This window comes from Exophiala oligosperma, assembly GCF_000835515.1.
Source record: "Exophiala oligosperma strain CBS 72588 unplaced genomic scaffold supercont1.3, whole genome shotgun sequence".
Classification (NCBI taxonomy): domain Eukaryota; kingdom Fungi; phylum Ascomycota; class Eurotiomycetes; order Chaetothyriales; family Herpotrichiellaceae; genus Exophiala; species Exophiala oligosperma.
Window position 1 is genome coordinate 2,791,557 of NW_015622820.1, and position 17,811 is coordinate 2,809,367.

General features: G+C 51.7%; 7 protein-coding genes across 7 annotated transcripts; 2 read left to right on the forward strand and 5 right to left on the reverse strand.

Annotated features, from left to right (window-relative positions):
- Positions 1-439: 439 nt before the first annotated feature.
- PV06_03764 (uncharacterized protein) lies at positions 440-1,945 on the reverse strand (the record flags this gene model as incomplete). Its single annotated transcript, XM_016404579.1, has 1 exon — positions 440-1,945. The coding sequence occupies one exon, from the start codon at positions 1,943-1,945 to the stop codon at positions 440-442; it is 1,506 nt and encodes a 501-aa protein (XP_016265584.1).
- A 1,263-nt stretch (positions 1,946-3,208) lies between these two features.
- On the forward strand, positions 3,209-5,683 carry PV06_03765 (uncharacterized protein). Its single transcript, XM_016404580.1, has 2 exons — positions 3,209-3,818; positions 3,881-5,683. Exons 1-2 carry the CDS (start codon positions 3,244-3,246, stop codon positions 5,460-5,462), a joined length of 2,157 nt encoding a protein of 718 aa, XP_016265585.1. The 5' UTR covers positions 3,209-3,243; the 3' UTR covers positions 5,463-5,683.
- On the reverse strand, positions 5,590-7,348 carry PV06_03766 (uncharacterized protein). The gene is made up of 2 exons (XM_016404581.1): positions 6,521-7,348; positions 5,590-6,459 (listed from the first exon to the last, which is right to left on the reverse strand). Exons 1-2 carry the CDS (start codon positions 7,133-7,135, stop codon positions 6,028-6,030), a joined length of 1,047 nt encoding a protein of 348 aa, XP_016265586.1. The 5' UTR covers positions 7,136-7,348; the 3' UTR covers positions 5,590-6,027.
- Positions 7,349-7,530: 182 nt separating this feature from the next.
- PV06_03767 (PHD finger-like domain-containing protein 5A) lies at positions 7,531-8,691 on the forward strand. The gene has a single exon (XM_016404582.1). It carries the CDS (start codon positions 7,616-7,618, stop codon positions 7,946-7,948), a length of 333 nt encoding a protein of 110 aa, XP_016265587.1. The 5' UTR covers positions 7,531-7,615; the 3' UTR covers positions 7,949-8,691.
- Positions 8,587-10,286, reverse strand: PV06_03768 (uncharacterized protein). The gene is made up of 2 exons (XM_016404583.1): positions 10,014-10,286; positions 8,587-9,939 (listed from the first exon to the last, which is right to left on the reverse strand). The coding sequence occupies exons 1-2, from the start codon at positions 10,030-10,032 to the stop codon at positions 8,837-8,839; spliced, it is 1,122 nt and encodes a 373-aa protein (XP_016265588.1). The 5' UTR covers positions 10,033-10,286; the 3' UTR covers positions 8,587-8,836.
- Positions 10,287-10,605: 319 nt separating this feature from the next.
- Positions 10,606-12,298, reverse strand: PV06_03769 (uncharacterized protein). Its single transcript, XM_016404584.1, has 2 exons — positions 11,572-12,298; positions 10,606-11,495 (listed from the first exon to the last, which is right to left on the reverse strand). The coding sequence occupies exons 1-2, from the start codon at positions 11,930-11,932 to the stop codon at positions 10,879-10,881; spliced, it is 978 nt and encodes a 325-aa protein (XP_016265589.1). The 5' UTR covers positions 11,933-12,298; the 3' UTR covers positions 10,606-10,878.
- Positions 12,299-13,467: 1,169 nt separating this feature from the next.
- Positions 13,468-15,171, reverse strand: PV06_03770 (uncharacterized protein; the record flags this gene model as incomplete). Its single annotated transcript, XM_016404585.1, has 1 exon — positions 13,468-15,171. The coding sequence occupies one exon, from the start codon at positions 15,169-15,171 to the stop codon at positions 13,468-13,470; it is 1,704 nt and encodes a 567-aa protein (XP_016265590.1).
- Positions 15,172-17,811: the final 2,640 nt, after the last annotated feature.

Sequence of the window (17,811 nt, forward strand, 5' to 3'; positions counted from 1 at the left end):
ATGCGACCGACGTCCGGCGATGTGTAGAGTGAAAAAATGGTGTTGTGGTGCGATTGTTGTTGGAATTGTTGAGACAGCTGAGGTTGGGTGGGAGTTTGGGCTTTTTGAGCCAAACCCGCCAACTCAGCAGGCCGGACGATCACATTCGAAACACCAACACCTCCTCCTTCTCCTTGTCCTTTGTCAGCCGCCACAATGCTTGCTACCATTTCCCATTGTCATGCATATTCCATCATCCCATGTTGACAGCTCGGTTGTCTCTGACATATCTTGGTTTCTTGCGCAATAGGCCAGCATGCCCTGAGAGGTGGTTGTGTCTAAGCGCCGAGATTACGGGGGCGCTTGTCAGGCACGCAAATACCAGCTTGTGGCGCATTTGGATTGCAGACACCGATTTCATGCGTCAAACATCGAACGAGAGATCTGGTCGCAGCTGTGCCTAGTCGTACCAGTCTTTCAGAGCTCGATCATCCTGAACAGGGCCGCCAGTCAACTGCAACGCGTTTCGAACCTCCCACTCGAATTCTGCCAGTGCTCGGAGCTCGGATCCAACAAAAAGGAATCCAATGAGCCCATCCACAGTTCCGGCCATCAGTCCCAAACTGCTCAGCAAGATGAGAAGGAAGGCGACGAAATTCCTTGGAGACCACCAGATTGCCACAAAACAACCAATCGAAATAATTGCAGATACAATAAAATGCAGGCATCGCCATCGTCGTTGCTTTCTCTCTCGTATATTATATTCTCGTATCATAGCTAGGATATCGTTGTAAAACCCTTGCCCGATGTGTTTATGTGTTGGCAGTTTGGAGATTGCTGCATTGAAATCCTTGTCCTCAAAATCGGCGGAATCAGTGTTTGGATCATCGCTCAATGTTCCCCGAAGCACACCATTCACTTCGACCGTCGTGGGCGTAGTTGCTTTTGTTTCGCCTCTTTCGATGGTGGCATGCACTGCAAAGTGGTCACTCAAAGAGCAGTGCAGATCAGGGTGTCTCTCAGTAAGTGCCACTTTGACCCCTTCAACCTTCCATCCCTTCGAGATACCATTAAAAAAGATATAGTCCAGCCGATACGCGTTAGGATCAGGGTCGGTCCCCGCGATATGCCTGTCGTGACCTTTCTCGAGACGTTTGCGAGCCTCCTTGGGCCAGCGCCAGGTGTTGAGAACCGAATCACAAGTATGCCCGTGGTCCTGTAGACTGCTGTTCACATCTGGAACTGGATCCTCCTTCATTCGCTTCCTGCGTTCGATTTCAGGTAGATGATGGCTTTTCCCCACACTGCTGTCTGGCTTGACCACACGCCAAACGTCCTTGACGCCACCCCGACTTTCAATGAGCACGTGCGCGAAACTCAAAGGTACCATGTTGAAGTCGCCCATGCCCAGAACGAGGCTGCCTCGGTCAGAAGCTGCTCGCATCAGCTTCGCAATCTCCCAAGCTTGGGCTGTTCGATGACAAATGTAGCTGTCATTAGGTTCACGTTCGTATGGTGCATGTAAATGGGTATTGAATACCTCAATCAGCTGTCCATCGGGCAACTGTATCTGAGCACAAGCAACGCCTTTACCCACGAACCAGTCACCCCTGAAGAATGCTGTAGGACGGCCATTCAAAGGATACCGAAACATAGACGAATCCCTGATTGGCCAACGACTGAAAATAGCTAGCCCTCCACCGAAGATCCCTGAATGATAGTATTTCGCATGTGGCAATATTGATCGCGTGCGGTTTCGAATGTTTAGATAGTCGGCAAATGTCCAGCACTCTTGTAAGCCAACGATGTCAAGCTGAGGTGTATAGTCGGCGATACGATTGCCTATTTCGGATAGTCTTTCTGTTCGAAATTTCGAGAGGTACTTGAGTCCCCAGCAATTCAGAGTGAGAACATTGATTGAGCTGGGACTGGCCTCGTCGGTCTTGGGCCGGACAACAGTCTCCATTTAACAGGGCTCGTGATGTAGTGGTTTTTTGCTAACAAATTTTGCCAAGCTTGCCGAAGGACGAAGGATTGGTTTGGAATCAGGGGACAAAGCGAAGATAGCAAGCATTCAGGGAAGGGAAGGACATGTCGAAAAGAACAACACCATAGAAGCAACAAATATCAGCAAGAAGGGAATCTTTTAGCAGACATGTCTGAACGCTGGTGTCGAAGAGAAGAATGGACGTGAAGTAATGTACAGATCGGAAGATCAAAGAAGTGATGGTCACGGCTTACATAAGACACTCGCCACTAATCCCTTTACAGTCTAGTGTTTTTGTATGAGGACTCGCTGTTTCCCTGAACTATATTGATTCCTTGACGCTGAACAAGACTTGTAGATTGCCAGTACGGCAAGCGTGGAGCATATCATTCAAGTGCAAGTGCGAGAAATCGAACGACTGAGGACTAAGGCCTGGAGAAAACTAACTAACGCGTCAAGGATGCCGCCGATGTTCTTCAGCAGACCATCACGAGAGATCATATGGAGCTTTACCATGAAAATGGTGGAGAGAGACTGCTGATCGGGTGGGCTCGAGTATCAGGCACATGGAAGGACATTTCTCCTGTCATTTTTACCTCAAAGTGATCATGGTAAAGAGTAAGTTTGCACACTTTTTGCCCTAAGTCAACACACCTGCCTGCGAAGGACAGAGGTGAAAGAATCCTTGGAATCTGCTCAATCCGGCACGTTAAAGCAGACCATGTTCGATTCCGTCGATCTGGAGAGTATGAAGAGACCCGTTTCGGTGCCAAAGTATGAAAGAACGTGCACAACATACACGATCGAAGGCTGTCCCTTCGCACTACAACCAGTCCTTCGTATTGCGACCATCACATGAGCTGGATGTCTTTCAAGGGCATTTGCGGAAGTTTCTTGCCCTTCTCTTGGTTCCATGAGAGCTGTCTTCTCCCACGAGATGAACAATACTGGCTTGAAAACGTGCTCATGCGCCATGTTGGCGGGATCTTGGCGTATTGAGCACATTTCCTACGGAACAAACTGTGGAGCCAGACCCCTGGCGACAGGGGCAGCTGTATACATCGCACCAGTCATGCTAGAGGATTTTAGCGGACATGCATGGCTAGGACATTGATGTATTGCCCTACAGGGTGTATGGCCTTGGCCAATGTGGTCTCAACCAACCCAGTAATGCTGCTGCAATTACCATGAAAAGCCCGGGTCGTACTTAAAGGCACCACTGAGCACCTCGTATCCTTGCTGGAACCCATTCCATCTGTCCAAATTATACAGCAGCAATGGCATCTCTTGCTACAATTCGAGTTCTTGCTTTGAGTGCTCTTCTGGGCCTGTCTCACTGTATGGTCTCAACTGGGCGCGATGGGCATGGTCTTATTGGATATGGTATCAAAATGTACTACCCCAATTGTTGCAGTGCATGTCGGAATGTTCTATCTAGGTCTCAATTGAACTGCTCCGAAAGCATGAACATGGACGGCATGGCAGGAATGCACATGAGCGGATCTGATTTCACCACATCAGCCGAGTGCTATGCCACTGACGATAATTTTCTCCGGTCGATGGCTTTTTGCATCAGTGAAAGGTGCCCCCATGACCCCAGTGTCAAAAACCTACAAGACTGGCAGATCGAACGGTGGTGGCGGATGAATATTCCTGGGACCGCTGCCGTTCAGCCCGAACCAAAAGAAACTTACCAGGAGGCTTTGGCAAAAGCAAAGACCACACCGTCGGAGACCATCACGTCGGGAAGTCCTTTGAATGGCACGATGCTTGTTTCCGATGATGACTACCAGCCCAATTGGAATGCTAACAATGCTTTTGAACATGTTGAGATTCTCCATGAACGATATGGGTAAGTTGTCCAAGGCGCAATCTCTTTCAACGACAACAATTGACACATCTGATCACCTATAGTCTCGTCGTCTTCCTCTCTGGAGTGGTTATCCCGATCGGATTCTCGCTCCTTCGGTTCTTGCCTTTCCCAACGCGCTGGACGACTCTCTTCAATGCCGTCATTGTCGACCCTCCAGCCTTTGGACACCGTCACAAAGTCCCCATCCTCTGGGGTCTCACCAACATGCCAACACGGGGTCAAGCACTTTTCGTACTATATCTGACCGTCATCAACGTCCTTCTTTGTTGTGTCGGCTATTCTTCTACACAGCCAAACGCCTGGTATCCTAATAACTCAGGTCGAGAGATATTGACATACGTCACCAATCGTTGTGGTGTCCTGAGTTTTGCCAACATCCCTTTACTTATCTTGTATGCTGGAAGAAACAATGTCCTGTTATGGTTGACCAACTGGAGCCATGAGACCTTCCTGCTGCTGCACCGTTATGTCGCCACCATTGCCACCCTACAGGCCATCATCCACTCTCTCATATACCTTCGCATCTATGTCGTCAATGGTAATCACAGCAGCGAGAGCAAACTATCATACTGGTACTGGGGTATAATTGCAACGATCGGCATGTCCATCTTACTGCCCATGTCAATGTTGCCCCTTCGACGCTTGTTCTACGAAGCCTTTCTGCTGTGGCACATTGCTATTTCTGTCTTGGTCGTCGTCGGCTGCTACCTTCACATTTACGACCGCTTCGAGCATCAATGGGGTTACGAGGTCTGGATCTACGTCTCTTTTGCGGTATGGGGCTTCGACCGGCTCCTACGACTTGCCCGCCTTGCTGGTAATGGCCTGCGATGGGCAGATGTCACCATCATTGACGATGACTATCTTCGCGTCGACATTTCTGGCGTCGGAGGCGATGGCCACGCGTATCTGTACTTTCCTACGCTGACGTGGCGCGTCTGGGAGAACCATCCTTTCTCGGTTGCTTCAACCGTGCTATCAGGCCCCACACAACGTGCGTTGGCGACGCCAACTTCTTCTTCGACCGACGTTGAAAAGAACGAGGGCATCATCACGAGCAACGTCGTCGTCGGCATGTCCGCCCATTCGCTTGATGGAGGGTCAGACAAAGAGCACGCCCAGGGACAACAAGAACAACCAAAGCTAGCCATGACATTCCTGCTCCGCGGCCGCGGTGGTCTGACCTCGTTGCTGCGTTCTTCCACACGGTTGCCCGTCCTTGTGGAATCTCCCTATGGGAGACAGAACTCGACATTCTCCAAGCATCCGACATTGATATGCGTCGCGGGTGGAGTCGGCATAACGACGGTTTTGCCGTTGCTGCGTTCCCACCCTGGTCGGAGTAAACTCCTCTGGGGTGTCCGCACCCGTAGTCTGGTCGACGCTCTTTCAAACGAACTGGCTGGCGTCGAGAAAGAGGTCTTTGTTGGGAAAAGGATGAATGTGTGCGAGGAACTGGAGAGGGAAGTCGATGGTGCTAATCCAAGGCAGCAGCATCCTGTCGTGGTGGTCAGCGGTCCTGACGGTCTGGCTGACGACGTGAGGAACGCGGTGTGTGAGATTGCGAAGAAACGAGGAAGGAATATTTCCATCAAGCTCGTCGAGGAATCCTTCTCGTGGTAAGCTTACTATCTATGGTAGTTTTCGATCGTGTGTGGAGTGGCGAGGGTTGATGTATTGATTGTCCTACTTTCTATCGGCCTCTGTGCTACTGGCCATATCAAAGTTCAAAGTATTACTGGGTTGAAGCCAACTGATCAAACTTGTCATGCTTGTGTGATATCTTTAGTGTCCGACATCATTGCTGGCTTTCGCGGGCGAGCCCCCCACCATCTCGTTCTTCCAGAAAATATATACAACATTGCCTGGAACCCCTACTTTCCCATTCCGACGTTGGACAAAGCCCTCACGACTTTCGGAAGTAAAGTCACCAAGTATGACTCCTTCTTGTGTGTATCCTTGGTGGAACAAGTGGCTTTGAATGAGAAAGACATTATGACACTTCTGTCTAGGTATGGCTGAGTAACCATGTATCCAAAATTTCTTTAGTACAGAGTCGGAGGTGGAAGTCCAGGCAACGTGTGGCACACGGGGTCTTGAGGTTCTGATCGAAACCCGTTCCCAAAACCCTGTGAACAAACACAAGGGTATCGTTTCTTCCACGACGCAAAACAATCGTGAGGGACTCTCAGTAGATGACGTCGTCCTCTTGACCCCTCTCCAGCTCTTCACCACCATGGTCGTCGTCTTTGTTTGCGCTGGTGGACCGTTGCTCCTCTTCCTTGACCTCCTCTTTCGGTGGCGGCACTTCTACTCTTGGAGTCATCTCAACGTCCTCCTTTTCAGGCTTGCTCGGCGGCGCATTTCCGTCACCGTCACCATCACCAGTTACCGGACCGGGACTGGGCCTGTTCCGTGACCGCTCCTCCTCGTCGACTTCAGAATTCATCGTCACGTCCTGATCTCGCTTGCTCTCGGGACGCCTCCTGGGTTCAGGATGTGGCTGCTGCCGTTTCGAATCAAACTCGTCCAGTTCTCGCCGAATGGTCTCCTCTGCCTCGTTTATCTGGCGCTTAACGGTATCTTCTTCGTGCTCCCTCAGTTCCCACGGTTTATAGTACTGCGAGACAAAAAGTTTAGCTTCCGAGTTCCCCAACAGAGTTCAAGTGTACATAACATACCAATGGAGGGTTCGTTGTCGTCTTCAACGACCGAGCAGTAGCTCGCAGATTTCCGTGTCTGATTCTCATACCGTCCGCGTCCCAGCTACGCTGTTCGATCCGTCTCGCGCGGTTCAGTTCCTCCTTTTTCCTACGAGCAGTGTCGGCCAACTCTTCATTCTCCCGCTTCAGTCTCTCTCTCTGCCGGTTCTCAATCTCCTCGCGCCGCGAGTTGCGTGCAGATGCTGCTGCGTTCGTGCCAGCCGTGGCCGCCGATTTGGACGGTCTCGACGATTGCGACAGTGTCCCCAGCAACGAACCAAAGAGTCTTCGGTTGCGCGACTTGTCCTGTTCGACGTCGTTCAGTGAGGACTTTCTGCGTCCCGAAGACTCCGCTTGACGCGGAGGAGACATCGCGCTCGCACCGTCGCCATTGCGACCGGTCGTTGGTGAATGCGCGGGCGCAGGGGAAGCCGCACGCCGGTCATCGGACGAGGGCGCATTCAATCGAGGTCGTTTGCTCGAGTCCGAGTATACGGACGACTGTCGTCGTTTGAGAGACGTGGTCTGTGTAGGGTTCTCGGGTTGAGGTTGGCTTTGAGGTTCGTCCGGTACGACGACGGCCGAGGAAATCATGGTCGAGGAAAGCGTTTCCTTGCTCTCTAAAAATAAGGTCGAGAAGATGGGCGTGAGTTCGATCTCGGTGACTGGGTTCTATTGATATTCACATATCGACTCAACCGTTATGAGTACTTGGAAACCACATACAGCCTTGGTATCGGGGTTAGGTAAAAGCTGCCGCCGTCGAAAAATATGGAGATTGAAAGAGTCCGTACTCCGTAGTCCGAGTCCTATCAAAGAGGTACAGTACGGGTACTCTTAAGGCTGGGAGGCGTTGGAGATGGCAGCACGTGCTCGCCGCTTTTATTACTTAAATAATTTGCGGAGAAGCTTTTCGCCTCACAGGGCTTAGAAATTCCTTCCGCAAGGCTGCCTCTACTGAGTCTATCTTTCCATACTTTTCTACTCGACTTCGACGCCCGTACGACATAAATACCTCCGCCATTCGCAGACCCAATCCAAAAACCAATCTCATCCCAACACTGTACAATAACAATGTCTCGCCATCACCCCGATCTCGTCATGTGCCGTAAAGCGCCCGGCATCTCTCTCGGTCGTCTCTGCGACAAATGCGACGGCAAATGTCCCGTCTGCGACTCCTACGTCCGACCCACGACCCTGGTCCGAATCTGCGACGAATGTTCCTTTGGCAACTACCAGAACAAATGCGTCGTGTGCGGCGGCGAAGGAATCAGTGACGCGTTCTACTGCTTCGAGTGTACGAGGCTGGAGAAAGATCGAGAGGGGTGTCCGAAGATTATCAATCTGGGTTCATCGAGGACGGATCTGTTTTACCAGAAGAAGAATTTCAGGACTCAACAGCACTGATGAAACGTCTTTGCATCATCAGGACCATCTTCTTCATCTTCACCTTCATACCAATATCAAAAAAGTTCGCGGGGAGTGGATAACATTGAACGACCTGATCACATTTTACGGCTCGGTCTTGGGAATACCGTCGCCACCAGCAAAGAAGCGGAGGTAGATGCATTCACCCTGTCGGATCCACGAGTCGACGAGCCAAGAAACCTCTGCGACGATTTACGATGGAGTTATGTCCTTTGTAGCCGTGTTTGGGGATGTCCGAGAAGGCCGAGCACATTCAATTTCGACGGACACGATATCAGAGCTGGTCGAGCTACATTTCAACCGTTCGATTCTGCGGCACACAGCCGTAGAGGGGGAAATTTAGTTCAAGCAACAATCACTCTCCGACGACCGATCCCAACGACTACTATCTGTTTCAAAGCATTGGTCACATATGCCCCCAGATACATCCGGGTCCCAGCACGCTTCCTCATACATTCCGCCGCTTGTCGCAGTTTGTTCGACGGTACAAGTCTCGATGCTATACCTATCGAACACTATGGCGCATCGAACAATGCGACACTTGGGGATTCAAGCCCGGGAAAAGGGGATTGGTAGCGCATGGTAGACCCCGGAGAATCTCCTTTCAATTCTGCATTGGAAGAGGCTATGCTGTTTAGATAGTCAACCAGATGACAACGGGGATGGACTATCAGAAATCAATCAAAAGCGAGAACCACATCAACCTTCATATTATACTCTTGTTCCATGTCCAAACTTGTTTTTCTCCGTGCAACGTGAACTACCTCAAGAGTATATTCCCCTGGGGCCGCCTTTCCATCGCTATGCTGAAGTGCTACCTCTCGCTCCCTAGAACAACATCCATTCAAGATCTAACTAGAGCCACCCTCATCTCCTGCCTGGCCTCTTTGGCCTCGCGAAACCACCCCCTCTAGGCGTGGCCGTGCCCGAGCCTGGTGCCGAGGTCGCCACATCACCATCGTCACCGTCTCCGGCCCCGACACTCAACCCTCTGACCTCCTCCTCCAGCCGGCCGTCCAGTTCATCTGGGTCTCCGGCCTCCAGCCTCTTCAAAACCTTGACGCCCTCGCCCTCGGCGGTGTGCAACAGGCCCCTCCGGGAACTGGCGTAGACCATTCGTTCCTTGACCCTGCTCACGCCAGGACAGACGTAGATGAAGACGGCGCCTCCGGAGACCGAATAGAACGTATAACTCGGCCTGTCCGTGGGGATCAGCCCGACGACCTGCGCAACACTCACACCGTCGTGCCTCGCAATCAAGGTCGTGGTCTCGCTGGCAACCTCGATGCCCAACTGTACGGTCAACCCTTCGGCCCCGTTCACCAGGGCGCCCAACGCCTCGCGGGCGTCGTCGGTGATCTTCATCACCACGCCACTCCTCCCCGCGCCGGTCCCGTCTCGAGAGCCGATGACCCCCCCGCTGCCCCCTTCACCCATGAGGTCCCGGCCCCGAGTACCGTGGCGCTCCTCCTCCTCCGCTCGCTTGACGGCCTGGAGTTCTCGCTCCTCTGTGCTCAGCAAACCCACATCGCCGGCTCCGCCGGCACCTCCACCGCCGGCAGGAGCAGGAGGTCCCGCTCGCTCGTCCCACTGCGCCGGGTCAAGGACCTCTTCTCTCTCCGTGAGGAAGACGGTCTCGTCGAACTTTTCGCCTCCGAGTTCCCGGACCAGCGTGGCCCGCGTGGACGCGAAGAGGGTCTTTTGCCGGACGGGCGCGCGGGACGGGATGTACGTCACCGCCACGAGGGAAGGGGACGACGGCGCCCGGCGGAGGAGGAGATAGAGCGGTGCGGTCGGCGTGAGGAGCGAGTCGAGAGCGGACAGGCTGGACGAGAAGGTCGCGGAGGATGAAGAGAAGGGCACGGCGTCGAGAGGCGTCAGGGATTCTTGGGTTATCGTGATCGGGAGGGCGAAGAGGGATTCGGTGTCTGATGTGAAGCGTGTGAATGCATCGTGTAGTTCGGCCGATGCTGTTGGTGTATTAGCGTCAGTATCGCCGCGGCCGCCAAGGGGGGGTTCAGCAAGAGGAAAGAGTAAGAGGTACCTGATATTCCGGACTGCATTGTCAATATACAACAATGGAAGATGGGTGACTTGGGTAGAGACGTGGGCGAAAGGTGGGATGATCTTTGAGGAATGGTTTAGGACCAAGGTACAGAGTGCGAGTCTGCTCGACTGGGGTCAATGTTCCAGGGTTGGTGTTAAAACTTGTGTGAGGAGTAAGGACATCCAACAGGTGCTTTTAGATACACAGGAGTCTTTCTCTTATTAAAAAGAACCTTGGGTTGAGTTTGAATGGAATATCGGCCGAGAGACTTGTCTCGAGGCCAAAAGCTGTTGTTGACAACGAGGCTCATTCAGGATGACTTGGACCCGAAACAAGCGGGGCACCCAACGATAACGCAGCCCAAGTATTAATACAGCCCACCTCTATGCGAGTACGAGTACGAATACCCCCTGTCCAAGATGCCTATTGTGGTTCATACGGACTGTATCCTAGTTGAATAGCTGTAGCACTCAGTGTGGAAACGATATGTACGGAGAGCGCTCAGAAATTGTCACCAGGCATCACGATTCTTTCGATTCGAATAGACTGGTGCCTACTCTGTAACGCGGTTAATCCTTGTCCTTACAGGTGTACATGATACTCTTGTTCTTCACATTGTCCCTTACTGGAGCAATCTATGTACAAATGTGCTCTGGAAATGACAACATCGCGGTGGTATATCCCCCTCAATATAAGCAAAGAACTGGTTCTGGCTTTGGATATCGTCGCTCCAGAAAATGCAAACAATTACCGGGCCTTAAGGTACCTGAGATATAGGTACCTAGGTAGGTAGACACTTGTGCTCTCCTTACTCTTCTCATCCAATTTCCCTCTCGCATCGGTATCAACCAAAATTACACTCCTACTCTTCGTAATTTCCAGTCCCAAGGTTCAACCAATTGCTGGTCTCGATATGGCTCTTCAAAAACTCATACACGGTAAACGTCACGGCCTGACCGGGCGCGACCCTCATTACTCTGGGAGTGATACCCTTGTAGAACGCTCTGAAGCCTTCTTGCTTGAACATGTCTTTTGAGATGGCCACGATTCTCGACACGGCCGTCTGCCCAGGCTCGGCGGGCGTCTTTTGTAACCTCGTCTTGATGGTGTCGATGGGCGCGTTCGAGAAAGGTCCCATAGCACCACTGATCAACCCGATCAAGGTGGTCTGGTAACTCGGCAGGTTCTGCCCCTGGTACTCGGGCTGCCACCGTTGCAGGATCTCCTTGAACTCTGTGTAAGCTGTGAAGTTGACGGCCTGGTTCGTTCCCTGTCGCAGCGCTGTCAACGATACACCACGGTACAAGGCTCCGAGTCCTTCCTCGCGGACAACGGTCAACAGCGCGTGCGGCGCGCTTCGATACTTCGGAACGTCGAGGGGATCGCTTAAGCTGTGGTATTGCGCCTGCATGCGAATCTTGACGACCTCCATCGGTGTCACGACAGCAACGGCTTCCGTTACACCGGCACTCAGTCCAGCTGTGCGAGCGCAGTTAGCAAAAACAATTCCAGCAGGCCCAAACCAACTTCAGCGACGCTTCACCGTGTCACGTACCTAGAAAAGTCGCCCTCGACGTAACAACCCCATCCTTGTCCGCTAATAATTGCTTGTACCACTCGTACGACGTGAACCGGATAGCCATTTTAGGTACGATACCCGTCAAGACGGCTCCGAGGCCCTTGTATAGCCCAAACACGGTTTCCCGCTTGACGATGTCTCTTCCCGTCGCGACAAAGCCACGCTTCTTCTGTCCTGGTGTCCGCCCTCTTCTTGACAGTTGCATTCGCACCTTTATTGTGTCGAGTGGATGGCACACGAGGGCCTCCATCATACCGGCACCGCCTCCGGCGATCAGGTTAACGGCCGCAGAGGCGGGCTTCTTGCCATGCTCGCCTTTTACGCTTTTGGCAGACATTGTGAGGAAGAGCTAGGGCTTTGCCTGTTATACTCGTACGACACGACGGTATAGTACTGAGCTCAGTCGTTCTTTTGTTCGCTCGCTCGCTCGACCGTTCAGAGGTAGAGAGGTATGCGATTCGAGACGCGCTTCGTGAGTAGCAGGTCTATACAGCATCCACTTTGAAGAGCGTGTCCAAGAGGTATAGAGAGGTAGGTAGATAGGTTTAACAGGAATGTTCTATAGACACAACAGTACGCGCACCCAAGCCGGAAACAAGGAGAATGATGTAGTGGCCAGGCCAAGCTGCCTCTGAGGAGAGGAGACGATGATCTCGAAAAAAAAGTGAGAGGAGAAATGTCAGGCAGAGAACACGAGGCACGCGGAGGGTGAGGTCACTTCTTCTACAAGTAGAGAAATCCAGCATCTAGTCATGTCAATCAATAGCAAGCCGTTCCACTCCGAATCCAAGGCGTGAGTCTGAGAGTTACCTTAGGAGCATCAAAAAAAGCCCTTGTCCTTTCCGCCGAGGTACAAGATGAGTGGCCAGGGATCCATCGAGCCGCGGGAGGATTAATTAAATGGGAGAAGGCTGTGGCGCTTTGGCATCATCCCGACCCAGGAACAGGACGAGGGGTGAATGGAGAATAATGGAGACACAAGAGTCGAATCGCTTCCGGTGGGGAGGGGGGACGAGGATGGTCGATGGGGTTGTTCATTCTGACGCATTATTCTTTCACGTAGAGCAGAGAAAAATCATGTCATGGCTTTGTCTGTCTTCCGATGATTGATGACTCTCTCTTTGTCCATTGCCCTCGTACAATAAGAACTGCTGCAGGTAAAAAGTGCGGGGGAATCAGCAGCGCAGGCAAGTCGAACATGTGATAAAATTCTATATTGTCGGCAAAATAGTTATTCCATGTTCCTTTCATGTGCCCTCGACCTCCAATCACCCCGGGTGCATGCTTTTACCTTGCATGATCACAAACACCTAACAATTATGACTGATTATTTGGACCTCTTCTTTCAACCATTATTCCCGTACTCGTCGTACCTCTGACGGTCTCCAGTCATTCACACGCACAGGGATCCTTCCTCGGTCAACTCCCAGATAATAATTTTCCCGGGGCCCATACCGAACAATTACCGGACAGCCGACCGTGATAGAATCTGGACCATCAGCTGCAGCCTTTCCCGAATCTCTCCGAGCCACCGGAAGGCCTCATGTGGCGTTGAAGCAGCGTCCGTATAATCAAATCGTCCTCTTCCGACAATCGGAACCGTGGACCTCGGATCCTGTTACCATGTGTTGATTGACTCATAAACAAAAGGTTTTCGTCTGGGAATCAAATGGTAAATCGTCCGTCGAGAGGCAAATGCAGTGGCCGAACAGGTCGACTTGATTCTACACCAAAAACTCTCATGGCAAGAGCCGAGACATGTGAAGAGCTGATGATGACATTGGAACGTATTCGTCTGAGGTTTAGTGCTTTGGTCCAGCAAGGCTATGCTATCATGAAGACATATGCGAGCGTACACACATATGGTCTCCTTCATATCTCTGAGGTCTTATCACCTTCATCTTGTTGGCTCAAGCAATCCCGTGTCTCGGCATAAACTGCCCTCTGCAGGAGCCATGACAATTTGCTCAAATTCCCAGGTTGGAGGTATTGCAGCAAGAGGAATCTCTCGTTCACGGGTACAAAATCGCGCCAGGTGAAAATATTCAGCTTCCTCGCAGTACTTTGAAATTTCACTCCAAACCACTCTTGATTTTCTACCAATTCGCTCACCACAGCCCCCACAGCCGCGACCCAGAACAACAAGACCTGCTCCTTTTCGCTAGGGGCCTGTTTCAGATGATTTTGCAAGATACTTCCGAGTCGATTGCGCAGTGGTCTCGCATCGATCGTGGCTCGAACTGTCGGCGCACTCTTGTCCTTTGAGGTTGGCGCATAAAAGGCACTAGCTGGCACAAAAGCCAACCACGCAATGAGTGCAAGTCTAACACAGTCTTGCAATCTTCTGCTGTGGTCATTCAAGGAGCGCCTACCTCGGGAAGAGGGAGCGGAATCATCTTTGAAAGCAATCAGCTCATCCGCGATTGACCACGCACGAGCCAGCGCCCAGTCGCGATCAGGCATTGTGGTGTCCTCAGGTACCCCGATCCAATGACACTGAATGACACAGCACAAATCCAGGACCTTGTCGAGCAAGCCTTGGAACTTTGGTGTAAACAATACCGATTCACCCACTTGTTGATTGGTCAATCCTCCACCCATCACTTCTCTCCCTTTTCCACGAACGGCGGCAGTTGCACTCACCCTCTGCTGATGAGATAGCTCGTCCGTCTCCCACCTGTCTTCAATCAACGGTGGAGTCTGGGTGGCGGCAGCCTGAAACCGGTCGGCAATCCACAGCATTCGTCGCAGGTCGAGGTCGAGTGTCTGGAATCCTCCCAAAAACGTGTTCGTCAAGTACATGATCATATTGCCATGTATGCGCACTCCATCCCAATTCCGGCGATAGCTCTCAACTGCCCATAGGAACAATATGCTCGTGATCAGCTGTTGGGTTATAGGTCGACCTTGTGCTAGATATGCTCTTGTCAGTCGCAGTGCAGCATCGGCCAATTGTTCAGGCAAATCAGCCTGGGCGAAGTATGTCCGGTCAACGTATTTCATGCGGGCACTTGCAACAGCGAGAAGCGCGAGAGTGTGCAGCTCCTCGTTGAGAGCGTTGCGTACGAACTGCAATGCTCGATTTGACGGTGGTAGCGTTGACCGCCTCGACAATACAGACATATCAGACCTCGTCACGGCAGGGAAATGCCTGAAGACAAAATACTCCAGCATCCGATACTTTTCGGCGTTCATGGACAGTTTGAATTGCGCGAACGGTTCCACAGATCCCCAATTTGGTATCTGCATTGACAGACTACCGCATTCATGTTGTGGCTGCTTGTCATCGTTTCGGTCATCTTCCTCCGGTGAAGTGGTAGTGGATTTAAGTATGGTTTGCTTGATCGTGTCCGATTCTCGAACCTCCGATACCGAGACCGCGGGACGCATTGCCAGATGACTAAGAGAGTGACATCTGCTTGGAGCGGGCGAAATGTATGTCCATCCGATCGGTACTCTTGATCGTTTCAACTTCCTTCTCCTTTCTCTCTCCTTGTTGTAATCTCGAGATTTTTGCGCATGCTGTTGGATCTCACGACGCCCGTCGACGTCATCTCGGCTATTGGTCAGAGACATCGAGGAGACGGTTTTGTTGACGAACAAGAGGTCCGGCCTTGTTGGTGGCGGGCATCTCGACTGGTGCATGACTACCTAGGCAGGTTCTGGTTACTAGGGAGGACGACCGGTGATGATGGAGTGGTTGTTGATATCCTCGCCACACGCAGACATGTTTCGAAGGGGGCAAATCTACTCTCGCAAAACAAAAAAATTAAAATGGTACGAAAGCCGCGGGCGACTAACAGTATGATTAGGGATTATACATGGTGATGATGGTGATGATGACTATTCGGGAGGCTATGTGAGATATAGGGTATTTGATGAATGTCCAGAGTAAGTAGTGATCATCTCGATGGACCGTCTTCCTCGGACGTTTTCCACCGAGGTGTCATTTTCGAAATCTCGCGCTTTTCTTCTCCATATCCACGAGGTCAAGCTGTCTCAATCTGTCCAACGTACACACCAATAACGTCCATGAAACTAAGCACTCGGCAGCCGGCATGCTTCGTAAGTAAGCTCGTTTGTACTCTGGAGGAGACGGACCTGTCCGCGGCCGACGCGGGGCAACTTCTTTATCAATATTAGCAGTCTTTGATTCCCATGTCCTGTACGGTACAGGTACTTTCCGTACACAACGACTTAAGGACATTGTCGAGACCATTCACATTTCAACATACAAAGACATACATGTGGCTTAGTCAAGCTGACCGGGCGATTCGCCTAGGTAAAAATTCAATATGTCGATCAACATCCTCGTCCCTAGAACAAAACCCCGAGGGACTTATCATTTCAATGACCATTGTCCGTATGGAAGCTACAGGACCTGTGACATACAGGAAAAAAGGTGCATACTGTACCCAGCAGTAGTTGGTGATGCTGGCCACCCACTCAAGAAGAAAACAAAAAAAATAACAGAGGTAATATGGTATCGATCCGTGATACTCCCTCGATACGGTGACGCAGACACATAACTAAGTACATAGATGTAAAGGTCTGGTTTCTCGGGGGAAAGTTTCACCTTGGGTACTATACCGGGGCAAGGTATGTTTTCTAGATGGTTTCCTTTGGTGATGAGCTTTCATCGGACATCTTCGGACGGACCATGGATGTAGAAACACCAGGTACGTCGATGGAGTCACAGGTCTTGTTAGTAAAAGTGAAAAGGTACAATCGAGCTTTGAAATAAGGCGGCAACCTTTGAGGCATGAGATACGCGTGCCCGATGCCAGATCAAGTTACAAATCAATTGTCGACCAAGATCTTCGAGTTGCTGTTCCGGACTCTATACTATGCCATCTAAGACTGTGACAGTATGGGTTGGTCATTTGCTCAGCCCTCAGCTCATCTCCTTCCATCGAAAGACTGCCACCCATAGGTAGGGCTCCGCGTTCGATCACAGAGAACTCCAAAGTCCGTATTGCGAGATTGCAGGTACGTTGACCATCCGGGGGCTGAAACTGTAGCCAACCTGGGCAAGCAGGTGCCCAGATCGCTCTCGGTACTAGAATTTTTTCCTCGCCTCGTCGCAGTAGCACCGCATCAACATGGTTCAATGTTGATGGCCAACGGACTGGAACCCTTGGGGACAATAGCCATTCAGCGAGCGGTATGATGCCCATCTTTGACCCACCGATCTTACATGACCTTCATTGGTCCACTTTAAGATTCTGGGGTACTCCAAGTTGGGAACCCCAAGTTGGGCCGCTAAGCAGGGCTTGACCCACTCCAAACCTCGAAGGGAACGAGTACGCAGTATGCGCATTCGATCAACAGAATACTTGTGGTAATTCTTACAAGCCACGACTCCCAAGATGGGGACAGATTACGGGACACCCTGGGCCTCGACCCCTGTCGCGTGACATTTGGCCATGACCCTCCGAGATACCCACAATGGGTCATCAATCGAGTTGTAGCTTGTGTATTGACATTGCCTGGTTCTCAGCCGACCGTGGACCGTGTGCTCGCTCAAAAGGCGGAGGAAGTACTCCATGACCTTCGTACCCTTGATCCTAACCACAGAGAGTCCTGCGCCAACACTTTGAGTAATACCTCCCAGGAATTCGCCGTGTCTTGTCAGCCTCGTCAGTCATGCGCGCCCAAGTACTTGAAGCGTTCAATGAGCCTTACAGACTGCGAAACATACCGCCTCCGGCGTCACCGGCCGGACAAGACCTACTGATCCGCGTCCTTGCGGCTTCATACTGTCACACCGACGCTGTTCTGGCAACGGGATCTCGATGGCCAGAGTTACCAAGGGTGGGATCACACGAATTGGCTGGGGAAATTGTCGAGATGGGCCCCGAGGTTTCGTCGTCCGTCAAATTGAAGATTGGTACCAAGATCGGTGTCCCGGCGAGAGCATACAGACCGTGTGGGCATTGTTACGAGTGTCAGAATACCGACGGAGACATCCAGGGCTTCAGCGTCTACTGTCCCAAGGCGAAGCATGTCGGTCTCTCGATAAACGGCGGGTTTGCGGATTATTGTTTGGTCGATTCGCGACAAGTCGTCGTAGTTCCAGAAGGACTTATGGCGGTGGAAGTGGCGCCCTTGATGTGCGCAGGTTTCACCATATGGTGTGCCCTCGAACGAGCTGGCATTGCTCTCGAAGAGAATGAAGGAGTCGGGAAAAGCGTGGCCATCATGGGTGCGGGAGGT

What these genes read in the sequence shown, in the direction of transcription:
- PV06_03765 (XM_016404580.1), top strand. Translation starts at nt 3,244, where the DNA reads ATGGCATCTCTTGCTACAATTCGAGTTCTTGCTTTGAGTGCTCTTCTG. An exon ending in ATTCTCCATGAACGATATGG is followed by an intron (nt 3,819 to 3,880) that starts GTAAGTTGTCCA and finishes GATCACCTATAG; the next exon opens with TCTCGTCGTCTTCCTCTCTG.
- PV06_03766 (XM_016404581.1), bottom strand. Translation starts at nt 7,135, where the DNA reads ATGATTTCCTCGGCCGTCGTCGTACCGGACGAACCTCAAAGCCAACCT. An exon ending in CGACAACGAACCCTCCATTG is followed by an intron (nt 6,460 to 6,520) that starts GTATGTTATGTA and finishes TTTGTCTCGCAG; the next exon opens with TACTATAAACCGTGGGAACT.
- PV06_03767 (XM_016404582.1), top strand. Translation starts at nt 7,616, where the DNA reads ATGTCTCGCCATCACCCCGATCTCGTCATGTGCCGTAAAGCGCCCGGC.
- PV06_03769 (XM_016404584.1), bottom strand. Translation starts at nt 11,932, where the DNA reads ATGTCTGCCAAAAGCGTAAAAGGCGAGCATGGCAAGAAGCCCGCCTCT. An exon ending in GTCGAGGGCGACTTTTCTAG is followed by an intron (nt 11,496 to 11,571) that starts GTACGTGACACG and finishes GCGCTCGCACAG; the next exon opens with CTGGACTGAGTGCCGGTGTA.